This window comes from Danio rerio, chromosome 12, assembly GCF_052040795.2.
Source record: "Danio rerio strain M-AB ecotype USA chromosome 12, GRCz13ab, whole genome shotgun sequence".
Classification (NCBI taxonomy): Eukaryota; Metazoa; Chordata; class Actinopteri; order Cypriniformes; family Danionidae; genus Danio; species Danio rerio.
In genome coordinates this window covers 31,391,663-31,404,774 of record NC_141032.1, presented here as the reverse complement: position 1 = coordinate 31,404,774, position 13,112 = coordinate 31,391,663, and the positions used below count along the sequence as shown (strand labels likewise).

The following is a 13,112-nucleotide window of genomic DNA, read 5'->3' as shown; positions in this document are numbered from 1 at the left end:
TAGGCTATATCTATTGCGATATGAATATGATTTCACAAGATGGCTTAAGCATTTGGAAATAATTCAACATTTACCATTAATTAGGATGATTTTGTAGAGGAGTGCATCTGCACAATATACAAAACTCATTACAAGCATAGATGAATAAAACAGAACAAAGATAGCAATGAAATAACCAGTGATTTATGGTTTTCTGTAGTGTCTAACAGTAGCTAATAGGGTACGGAAATAATCAATATTCATTAATATATCCAAATAATCAATAATCAATTTTAAAGTAGCCTAACCCAAAATGTAAGTATAAATACAACTCATCTTTGTTAGAGCTACAAACGTTCGAAATTCTTGTGCCCAGATGCTTTAAGTTCACTTGAAATATTACACAGATACAGGTATTAAAAACATCCGATTAAATAATTTAGATTAGATTAGGGTTAAACTACTTTGCAATGACTCAACAAAGCATGTGTTCTGAACTGTGGTCCCTGGTTAATCCCAACCGGACATTGCAGATCCTGCGATGTGACTATTGCAGATTTGCATATTGTGGAATGATATATTGTGCAGCCCTACTTTGATGCTGATTTGTGGTTTATACTGGTTTGTGCTGGTCTTTTGCTGGTCTCCATGATCAGCAAAAAATGGCAAACCAGCATCAAATCATATGTTACCAGCAAATGCGGTTTATTTCAGCAGGGATGTATCTCAGTAGGTGAAGGAACATAAAACAAACTGCTCTAAAATGTTCATACTCGGCAAAATCCTACCACAGCAGGGTTAGACGAGTGAGCATACGTGTGCAGATGAATTTTTAACAACTTAAGGGGCATTTATGGTGTGTGCACCTGGAGCATCTATCATTAGTGAACTGAATATTTCATCAGAGCTCAACAAATTTAGAAAAGGATTTGAAACATGCATGATGGGACTCTTATTTTTTACACAGCATATGTGTACCAAATCACACTTTGATGGGAAAATACAGTACTAAGGACAACATGTTCATCAGAAGAATACTGTAGTGCTGACACAGACTAAAAAGCTATTCACTAATTAATACACAATTCAAACTTTTGCAATATAAATGGAATATGGGATGGGACTATATATAACTGTACAATTGCCTCACAAACTCCAACCAAACATTCCAGATCAATGCATAAAATGTAATAAAAAGATGGGAACTCTATACTCACCGGCCACTTTATTAGGTAGACCTGTCCAACTGCTTATTAACGCAAATTTCTAATCAGCCAACTACATGGTAGCAACTAAATGCATTCAGGCATGTGGACATGGTCAAGATTATCTGCTGCAGTTCGAACCGAGCATCACAATGGGGTGGAAAGGTGAATTAAGTGACTTTAAAAGTGGCATGGTTGTGGATGCTAGATGAGCTGGTCTTAGTATTTCAGAAACTGCTGATCTACTGGGATTTTCACGCACAACCATCTCTAGAGTTTAGAGAGAATGTTTAAACAAAGCGAATATATCCAGTAAGCGACCTAGCTGAGTATTGTTGCTGGCCATGTTCATCCCTTTATGACCACAGTGTACCCATCTTCTAATCATACTTCCAGCAGAATAATACGCCATGTCATAAAGACGAACCATCTCAGACTGGTTTCTTGAACATGACAATGAGTTCACTGTACTCAAATGGCTTCCACAGTCACCAGATCTCAATCCAATAGAGCACCTTTGGGATGTGGTGGAATGGGAGTTTCGCATCATGGATGTGCAGCTGACAAATCTGCAGCAACTGTGTGATGCTATCATGTCAATATCGAGCAAAATCTAAAGGAACCTAATAAAGTGGCCGGAGAGTGTATTTCTTTTATGAAAGTGTTATTTGGACATTTTTGGGAGAAAGTTATTTTATTTTATTAACAAAATTCCATAATGTCTCACCCGATTTCCCTAACATCCTATCATCAGGTCAAAAATGAAGTTCTAGACTCAAAACCATACACATTTTGCTGAAAAACAGACATCACTCATAAGCCCTTAAAACACACACACACACACACACACACACACACACACACACACACACACACACACACACACACACACACACACACACACACACACACACACACACACACACACACACACACACACACACACACACTACAACACAGTTTTGCAATATTTTCAAAACTGGCAAGTTAGGTTGCTTCTGTTTCCCCTCAAAAAACTTTTCATATGATGAACACAAAAGACGCAACCAATGTGAATACTCTGACACATTTATTAGGGAGAACTGGGACATTTCCTGGTGGCCATGCCCAATCTAGCCTGCCCCAGCATGCTAGTGCTTTCTAAATGAGCACATGGTATAAGCACTGAAAATTGAAGGGATTTCACCAGATATAACAATTCACCAGATATAACTAATGCGTCAAAGCAGGAAATTGTGTTTAAAGTTTAAAGAAATGGGTATGCTTTTTGAAAAAATTATATTGTAAATATAGTTATAAAAAAAGTTAAAAGACTGGTTGTTTTAGCAGTCGAGAAAAATTGTAAAAGCTCAGATAAAAAATAGTTGATTTTCTATTTATTGCTTTCAAAACTTGCCATAGCTCATTATTGGAATATACAGAAAACCCTCCTTTAAAAACAATAATTGCAAAAATTGTCTCCTTGTTTGGCCTTAGAAAAGTTTTTTGAAAACCTTTTTCAAAAAATGAAATTAGTTTGTAGGATTTCTGAAGGAAGCTGATAAAAATCTTTTGTCCATACAGTACATCTTGTATCTTGTTTCACCTGCTATTACAGTTTTTTTTCCTAACTGCTTACACACAAAATCTTTTCTTGTCACATGATTCCTAAAACATCTCACTCAAAAAGCAAAACCACAAATCTCCAAAACCAGAAGCTATTTATCAGCCTTGAACTCAGTTTTTAATTGCATAAAATACTTTTCTAATTCAAAATTCCTCTAGGAAAGAATAGAGTAATTCTTCTCAGCCTGGTGCTGGAAAGTATTTGATAGCCAACCCTATGCTTGCATGATGCTTCTGCAGGCAATGGACGCTTTTCACACAGAAACCCCGCACACACAATTGTGAGGTAGCAAAGAATTCTGGCCTATGTTTGGCATAAAGCTGACACAGCAGGCATTCCTTCGGCACTGGCATACATCATGTGGACCAAACATGGCCTGTGTTTGGCAGAGGTGGCACCGTCTTTAAGGCGGAAAACAAGATTTGGGCCAGATGTAAAATGTAGAATTTGGCCCAGATGTTAAAAATTTATATGTGGCCCTCGTAAATTTGGCCTATCTTGACCCACATTTAAAATAAATTAAATCATTTTTAAGTAAAATAAAATTCTACCAATCAGATCGCTTTGAGAAAAAGCACCTACTTAGTTTCCCTTAAGTGCAATGTTTCATGGATTGATCAATTTCATTGCAATTGTGACACACCAACCTATCTGGCCCAGTTAAGGCCTATTTATGAGTTAATAACTTGGCTGGGACTTGGCCCCAATATAATCCTAGTTTGGCCCTTGTATGGAAGCCAGACTTGGTCCAGTCATGTAATGTAATTCACTGCAGCATGTGGGCCAAGCAAAACCTGATTGTGTGGGCCAGAGCTGGGCCAGATAAATTTTGCTATGTGGGTTACTGTATTCTAAAGAACATACTTTTGCTTTACACGTTCTTTACATTTTTACATACAGTAAGTTTGTAATTTGGTTGTATGCTGCTGTATACACCAGTATGTTCGGCCTAATAAATATTTTTGGTTTCTTGATGTCTTCCTTGGGGTTTACAGTGTAACTGTTCCACCTCTCAGCCGATGACTGTCACTGTTGATCATTGTATTGAACTGTAGATATAAGCCTATGGAAGAGTAAAGAGCTTTAGATTTTGAACAACCGTGTTTACATGTGTAACGGAGGCCAGCTAGTGAAGTGCTGTGCAGGTAAACCTTACACCTCTGACCTCTAAAAGTGCTATAGCGACAGATGCTAGAGGCCATGGTCTTTAGCCTCCTTGTTAGAGCAACTAACTCCCATGCGGAAGGTCACCGGTTCAATCCCAGCTCGGAGCCAGTTGAGTGCAGTATGACTGGTGGGGGTTACACATGCTATATTCAAACATTTACTATTATGAAAGAAGTGTTTTGCCATTTGATGCAAATGTTTCATTCTTACACATGTTTATGGTTTTTTAAATGGAGTGTTACTTTTAAAGCAAACTTGAGGCATTTTGCATTTCGTGTGTGCAGTTTTGGGAATTGTGTTTTGAAAGAATGTGACACTGTTTTGAAAATGTGTGTAAGCAGTTGGAAAAAAACTGCAAAATACCATTGTTTTGATACCTTTATATTGGTTGTGTATGCACATGCATTTATTTATTTATATACTTATAATAATTGTAATTTTTATTATCAAATTTATATATATATATATATATATATATATATATATATATATATATATATATATATATATATATATATATATATATATGTATGTATGTATGTATATATATATATATATATATATATATATATATATATATATATATATATATATATATATATGTTATATAATATAACAATATAATTATTATATTATATATAATATAATATTTTTATTATATTTTGTTTTATTTTCTTTAGCACATGTTAAAAGTTCCTAAAAATAAATAAAGTGTTTTAACAATAAAATAAATTCACTAATTTGGTCTCAACCACTATGTATTGCATAACTATTTATAAATTTATACAATGTATTAATTCTAGCTATATAAATTTACCCATTCTTACAATGGGTCTTCATATTAACACATATCAAGCATTAAAATATGCTGCGTTTGGTTCAGAAATAAAAAAGTTTAGTCAGGTACAGTCTAACATAATATATTGTGAACACTTCTCCAATTAATAGTGAACAAAACCCAATTTGTTGAAAATACTGTAAAATCTGGTTTTAAGTTAAATAGTATTATTATTGTTTGAGACCTACAGCTTTCAAGTTGCAGCATGCAGGTCTGTCTGTCCATGGGATATTTGGTGAGGTCCATACTGCAGGCCACTGTGGTGGTAATTCTGGAAAAGGAGAGAATAAAACACAGTGACATACATGAGCGAACGCGACTGCTTATATAACACTGGAAATGAGCTCACTGTTTATGGATGCTACATTCAAGCTTAATTTCTGATGCCAGCTGCCCATCTGCACACAGGCTCTGCGTCCCCTGCCACCACCGCCTCTGTTCTTACTCTGTTTTCCAGCATTTGAACTCTTCCACTGGCCCATATCGCATCCATTTTTAGTTGTCCTCTCATGCCCTATAAATGCCCTCTGTTAATATTGGCAGCAATAGTAAATATAAGGAAAGAAAAAGCTGTAAAGAAGTGTCTTTTGTTTGACCTTTATTGTTTTTACTAAATTTTCCACAAAACACTGCATTTTGTTTTTGTAGAACACTGTAAAAATGCAATTATTTAAACCTATACATAGCTAACATACTGAAGCAGGAATCTAACTATACATATATGATAAATCAACCCTGGCTCCTTATTGATACGTACCCCTGTATACATTTCTATACATTGCAAAATACATCCCAGGAGGTTTTATTTTTATTTTTTATTTATTTATTTTTTTTTTATATACATATATAATAGATCAACCCAGGCTTCTTAAAGATACGTACCCCTGTATACATTTCTGGACATTGCGAAATATGTCCCAGGAGTTTTTTTTTTTTGTTGTTGTTTATTTTTTTGCATTTTTTGTTTTCGTGAATTCACCAGAGGCCACTGTGTATGCTTTTTCAGATACCACATTTTCTCAAGAGTGCCATTTATGCCAGCTATTCTCTCATAAATCCACCAGAGGCCGCTGCCGACTGATTGACTGTTTGAGCAATACCCCCACCCACCCCTTCCCTAAACCCAACCGATAGTATTTTTAAAAGCACCAACTGACTCGATAACCCTTTTTCCTAAACTCAATCGGCAGTGTTTTCAAAAGCAAGAAAAGCTTTTGAAAAAAAAAGAAAAGAAAAGCCTTTGTGTTCGCCTGGTTTTTACCACGTTTTCCAATCTTACCATAACTTGTTTATTTTATTTTATGTTTTGCCTTTTGTTTTTGTTTTACCTGCTTTCTGGAATCGTTTTTCACCAGACTCTAACTTGTCTTCGCGGTCAACTCCTCTCTGCATCTAAAGCCCGCCGATGTATGTGGCAAGCTACTGGGCAAACTGGTAACAGCAGAAAAGCTGGCTATATGGAGGTAAGCGGTCAGCTGGTAGCATGAAAAGAAACAGCCATACGTAAGTCTGGCTACATAATTCGTGCTCTCCAGCAATGTATACAGGAGTATGTTTTTACAATGAGCCTGTGTTGCAACAAATAGTAAACTATACACATAATCTAAGACAGACTGTACAATTGCTTCACATAATACAGTATACTGTGTAAGATATCGTGCAAAAGAGATATTTAATTAAGGTTAAAAAAGCAAGTACAAGTTTACATTTATTTAAGGTTTATTTTAATCCAATAAATGTTTAGTTGAACTAATAGTTGATTTTATAGGGAATAATTTAAAAGGATAAGGAATAAATAAAAGTGAACTTTAAAAGTAAACAAGGGGTTTACTCACTAAAAAAGTATTAAAGGAACTAATTGCTTTTTACAGTGTAATGTAGGTTATTTCAAATTGCATTTTTGGAGACTTAAGCCATGTTTACACAGACTATTTAAGGCCCTAAATTGGGTCTGTGTCTGCTCGGAATTCAGTGTAAAGATTCTATGCTGATTAATTCAAATTTTTATACATTTATGCACATTCAGGTTTGGTTCCTGTGCCACCTTTGCTGTGTAAAGATGCCTTTTCTGACCCAAAGATCTAACATTTAACTAATTAACAACTCTCCAGCTATATTCTTGGAGATTTTTTGATCACTTGTGTTACGAGTAGTTGTAGGTAGAGAGAGAGAGAGAGAGTGTGGTGTTTTTCTTTCTCTTTCTTTCTCTCTCTTGCTCTCCATTATTTGCAGATGCAACAGATTATAACGGATTGTTATTGGCGCTTGGATTGGTGGCGGCCATATTTAAAACACCAGAGAACATGGATTCCTCAGCTCCCCACTCTTTCTCGATTCCCCGCTCGTTATTCTTTGTGAAGATGTTGAACGATGAAAAACGAGTGATTGTTGCTGATGTCTCTTGTTGCTGTTTTATGAGATGCAGATGTGACATTTCAACCAAAGAAACACTGTTTTCTGACTCCCTGTCTGGCTTGGAGAATGGTAGGGAGGTTTAGTGCCTTCTGTTTATTATTTTCGTTTTCTCCTGTGTTGTTAGTAGCGAGGAAGGTTTACTGTATTTTATTTTCTTATTTATTTTCCAGGGAAGTTTTCTTAGCTACTTTGGTTTATTTTCATTTATTTTGGCTCAACCCCTCCCGATGTTTTTTTTTTTCTATAAATAAATAATATTTTCTTATTAATTCTCATGGGTTTTGGTTTATATTTCAGAAGAAAGAGCGCTGGGGCACCAGGGATTATGTTTTTTTAATCCCTGTCATCTTATGTTTTTGGTTTAACTTCTTTTTGGTTAAGGATTTTTTATTTAATTTGTAACATTTGAAATAACAGTGGGTTGGGAAAGACAGATATACATCTTCCAGATGTTTCATATCACCTCCAGTTCCCTATAACAGGTTAACTATTGCCCTAATGTTTTTTTGTTTTTTTGTTTTTTGCGTGTGTGTTTTGCCATTATTATTAGCCACTTTCCATTTAGTGAAGCTAAAGTGTAACTTTGCTGTAAATGCCAGTCATGTTTTGGTGTAACTTTGGCCTTCGTTTTACCTCATTTCACCTGCACTGGATACGGTTTACCATGATGCACTAAGATTTACAACTAATTTTAAATCCCTTACTCATCATTGTGTGTTGTATACTGTAGGTCTGCTTTGCCCATTCAAAGGGTCAAGCATTTGCATATCTTTGTTTACAAATCTATATTTACTACCATTATATCTCCAGAATTACATCTGTAAAAAAAACTGTCCTTAGCTATGGCCTTTGGTCACAGGATATTTATTTACTGTCTGTTTCTAAAGTGTGGATTAAGGCTTTTAAATGCGCAGCACCTTTTGCATTGCAACAAAGTTGTGGCTTAAAGAACTGATTTTACTAAATGCTTTTAAAAAGAGTATAAATGGTTAAGAAATTGATTAATAGAATTAATAGAATTGATTAATTGAATGATAGAATTGAAAAATTTGTTTGTCTGTGCAATTCATGCTGTTAATTGTTTTTTGATTGTTCTCTGTTTGACCCATGTGACATGTATACTGCCTAATCTTGGCCAGGACGCTCTTGTAAAGAGATTTTTAATCTCAATGTATCCTAAAAATTAATTTAAGGTAAAATAAATGTTATAATAATAATAATAATCATCATCATCATCATCATAATTTGTACAACCCTTGTGAAAAAGGAGCTAATGATTATATGCATTTCTGTTCCTAATCACCAAGATGCACCAAATAAAAGCATAACATCAATTCCAAAATAATTTTAAAAATATTTACCTCATATAAATGCATAGCCTTGCCAATAACTGTAAACAAATACAGTATTTCTCTTCATATTTTGAGCTAAAGTTTAAATAAATGTAGTTTTTTTTCTGGAGTGTAGTTCTGGAGTTTTTTTCTGGTTAATATTAGTGGAGGGCACTCTATATTAACCCTGCGGTCAGTGCTTCAACAGTGAGCTCTTTCCTATAGTAGAAGCCCAGTAGCATCTGCTTGAGGAGTGAATGTGAATGACATCTCACTACCTGAGGGCATACAGGACGGTCCCATTGGGGAATATCCGGATCAGTCTGTTTTCGACAGTGATGTCGTGCAGGAAGGATTTCTTGGAATCCACAATGAACGTATCGGGGACCCAGAGGAGCTCAACCAGCCTCCCATCCAGACTCAAGCTCTTATTGCCATCGAAACACAAGCGTTCGTCAGTCCAGCGCTGACGAAGGAAGATGGTAGCAGTGTAATCCTGAAGAGAGATGTGTGTTTCAGCAGCGACACAAGCTTACATTTACATCATGCACTCAGCTCTTATACAACTCTGACCAAAGATCAAAGAGGCCCTTTGAAATATGGGCCAGTGATCTGACACTCATTTTTGTCTTGATCTACTGAGATTAAAAACCTACACTCAAATGCAGTTCGTATAAGGAAAAAGACTTCTACATGCAAACCTCTTCTCTTGGGAGATCAAAATTAGTTTAGATGTTTTTCTGGTGCTTAGCAAAAAATGTGTGTGGTGTATATGTCCACAGATAAATAAATATAGGTTATTTAATCTTTATATTATGTTGTATTATATTATATTATATTATATTATATTATATTATATTATATTATATTATATTATATTATATTATATTATATTATATTATATTATATTATATTATATTATATTATATTATATTATGTTATATTAGGCTCATACAGAATCTACGTGCAAAGAAATCCGCAGATTTCCACAGTTTTATTTACTTGTGTAAATGTGTGTAAATTTATATTTATTGAGTTTTTAAAATAATTCCATTAATATTATTGTGATATAATAATAGTGATCTTAAAATGTTCACAGGATTTATTTGCAACACATTTTATGATGTAGTATTTTCTGCCTTTTAGAAGACAAATTATATGAGACTTGCTTTGTTTACAAAATAAGTGGATCTAATTTGATTAGCATTGTAAACATTAAATAAAAGTTAAAAAGGTTTCATTTTTTATTTCATATATTAAGTTTTTATTTATGATACTCCTTAAATCATTCAGCATAAATCTGCAGATTTTTTTTTTTTTTTTACAAAATCCTTTAGGGAAATAGCAAAAAATGTCAACAGATTCTGTCTGGTCATAGTTATGATGTAAAAACAGTGTTGGGGGTAACGCAGTACAAGTTACGTGAGTTAATAGTATTACTTTTCTAAGTAATGAGTTAAGTAGCGCATTGCTATAAAAAAATAGGTAATAATATGTGTTACTTTTTTGAAAATGTAATGCAAGTTACGTTTTAGTTTAATTAATGAGTTTTTAATTGCTAAAAATTGCTAAAAATTTTAAATTGATTAATATTTAGGTCACAATGAATCACGCAGTCAATGAGAGAATGTGTTCATTATTTTAAACGCATCGAAGAAAGGGAGAAGGGGACTGTTTCAATGGACAGTGATAAGACAAATAGTATAGCTAACACGGTGCTTTAAATACTCAATAATCTGTATATAGGGTATTTAGAGCTCTGGGGTCAGGAAGTTCTGAGATAAAAGTATCCTAAAATTTATATTTTATTTTTATTTTTATTATTATTTTTTTTTAAAGATAAATAAAGGTTATAGTGTGTTGTTAATTGCAGAGCTCCTCTATTAAAAAAAGTTCTGAAAGAGATCAAGCCTCAGCCAGGTCATAAAAGTAATGCAAAAGTAACCCAAAAGTAACGCAATGCATTATTTACCATAAAAAGTAACTAAGTAACGCAACTAGTTAATTTTTTGGGAAGTAACTCAATATTGTAATCGATTACTTTCAAAAGTAACTTTCCCTAACACTGTACAATGCAACTAATGTGAATGTTTTGCATATATGCAACACTGCCTTTATATTAGTTGCATATATGCAAAACATTCACATTAGTTGCATATTTGCAAAACATTCACAGAAAGCAGTGCTTCAGTAATCAATAACCTATATTTAGATGCTTGTGGTTTATGAAATCATCCTACCATGTTGATTTCTGATATTGTGTCTATGCTGGCGATATCCAGACTCATTCCCACAGTAACAGGGCCATCTGAAGAGAAAAACAAAATACAAAGCAACACACGCTCCATTTACTATAAAGCAACAACACTGCTAACAGAGAAAGACAGCAGAAAAAGTTCTTAATTTACATGCGTTACAAGAGCGGACTGCATCAACACAAGCCCGGAGCGTTTCCGCTGACTTTACATTTGTTTTAATTGCAGTCGTTGATGATGACAGGACTTTAAGAGAAGATAAAAATCCACTTATGTAAAGATAATAGTGTAAATGTAAAAGCTTTGTTCGTCGTACTGCCGAAGAATGGCCTAAGGTACTTGTTGTATCCCTTCATCAGTTTCTGAATGGTGGGGGGCAAGATCTCCTCAGTGTTCGCAACAGAGCCATCCATGATCCTGAAACAGAAAAAAAGACACAAAACCTGAGCTGTAAAAAGTACTTATACTGCAGTACTTATAAGTAAATTATGCTGAAGTGAAAGTACAGATACTGATTGTAAGTTTTACTGAATAAAAAAGTATTTAGTTGAATAAGAATGAAGAAAGTACAACTTTAAATTGTTCTTTAACTTGTCTAAAGGTCACACTTTACAATAAGGTTTCAATAGTTAATGTTAGTTAATGCATTTATTTACATCAATTAATAATAATCAATAATTGTAAAGCAAGTTCAACATTTACTATTCCTTGTTAATATTAGTTAATGCAATAAGCATTACAGAACATTGTAAGGGAAAACTTCAATAAAGTTAACAAGGATGAATAAATACTGTAATATATATATATATATATATATATATATATATATATATATATATATATATATATATATATATATATATATACATACACAGTTGAAGTCAGAACTATGAGCCCTCTTAAATTATAATATATTTCAAATTTATAAATATTGACCTTATTTTTATTATTATTACTATTATTAAAAACAGCTTTTATTCTTGCCGAAATAAAAAAAAGGCTTTCTCCAGAAAAAAAAAAGTATAGGAAATGTCTTGAATGTCTTTAAAAAATGCCTTGCTCTGTTAAACATAATTTGGGAAACATTTAAAAAAGGCAGAAAAATCCACAGAAAAGCTTAAATTTTTTACTTCAGTTGTATGTTGTTTGTTGTTTGTTCATGTTAGTAAATACATTTAAAAATGCAAACCTATTGTAAAGTGTTACCATATTAAAAACGTTTTAAAATAATTATTTTTCACTTAAATTGAATCATCATCCAATGGAAAGCTGAATAAAAATCTAAAAGTAAGTTGTCAACAGACTACTAAATATTTAACCAAGTTTTCATATTTAACCAACATAAAATATTGGTTAAAAGAGCAAAACAAAACAAAATGCATTAGCAAAGGTCAAAAACATCTATTAATACATACAACAGCAATTAAAATGCAGCAGAGTGGAGGACAAAAATACAGCCCTTAAAGTGATAATAAACTAAAGCCTCAATATATAATAATCAATATTTAATTGTAATAACCTTTTCCACCCATAACACTGTTGATTTACAACCAATTTAAAATAGAATACTTTCTTAAATATTTATTTTTTCATATTTATTACATTTCATAAAAACAAAAAACCAAGCCATCAAATATTATTAATTATACTTTTCCACACACAATTTAACTGAGAATTAAAAATTCTCATTGCTGGATTTTAATAGCACTCACTCCTGCACATTCTGTCAATATGCTAAACAAGATTTCCAGCTATGGAAACTTAACTTACTTAGTTTTTACTTTACATGCGTTACAAGAGAGGCCTGTCTATGGCCCAATCCCAATTTTACCCCTTAGCCCTTCCCCTTACCCCCACACCTCATTTCATGCACGTTCATGTGAAGTGGTAGGGGTGTGCTAATTTTCTTGGGCATAAGGCTCAGGGGAAGGGCTAGATAGCCCTCGAAACAGAGATTTTCCAGGACCACATTCGAAACCAATGGGTAGAAAAATTTCCCAGAATACACGGGCTACAACAGCAGCATTGTTGCACACGGAATAAAGGAGATGTACAAATTATTACTGTTTGTTATTATTATACATTTTTACAATAAACAAGCATATCTTTTAATATATTCATAACATTGTGCCTGTTTTGCTGTCATCCTCCAAAAAATAAAAAAAACGCTAAATTTTGCAATCTATAATCCATAATAATAACTCCTGTATAGCAGTCCCACAACATACTTTTACATCTGTCACTCGATAACACGCAAATTCCCTGTCAGAAAAGTCTGGTGACCGGGAATTAGCTTTTTACAGTGTCTGCTATAAT

The 13,112-nt window shown here is 33.5% G+C and overlaps 1 protein-coding gene across 2 annotated transcripts in view; it reads right to left on the bottom strand.

The window, feature by feature from the left end:
• The window catches only part of gabrz (gamma-aminobutyric acid type A receptor subunit zeta), a 50,819-nt gene that overhangs the window by 12,907 nt on the left and 24,800 nt on the right, over positions 1–13,112 (bottom strand). For both annotated transcript variants that reach the window (XR_015503508.1, NM_001114742.3), the window contains 4 exon segments: positions 11,113–11,213; positions 10,782–10,849; positions 8,820–9,037; positions 4,984–5,066 (listed from right to left, as the gene is read on the bottom strand). Coding sequence is in view for 1 of the 2 variants with exons in the window: in NM_001114742.3 (NP_001108214.2) it covers positions 4,984–5,066; positions 8,820–9,037; positions 10,782–10,849; positions 11,113–11,213 (470 nt within the window). In the remaining variant the exon portion in view is untranslated.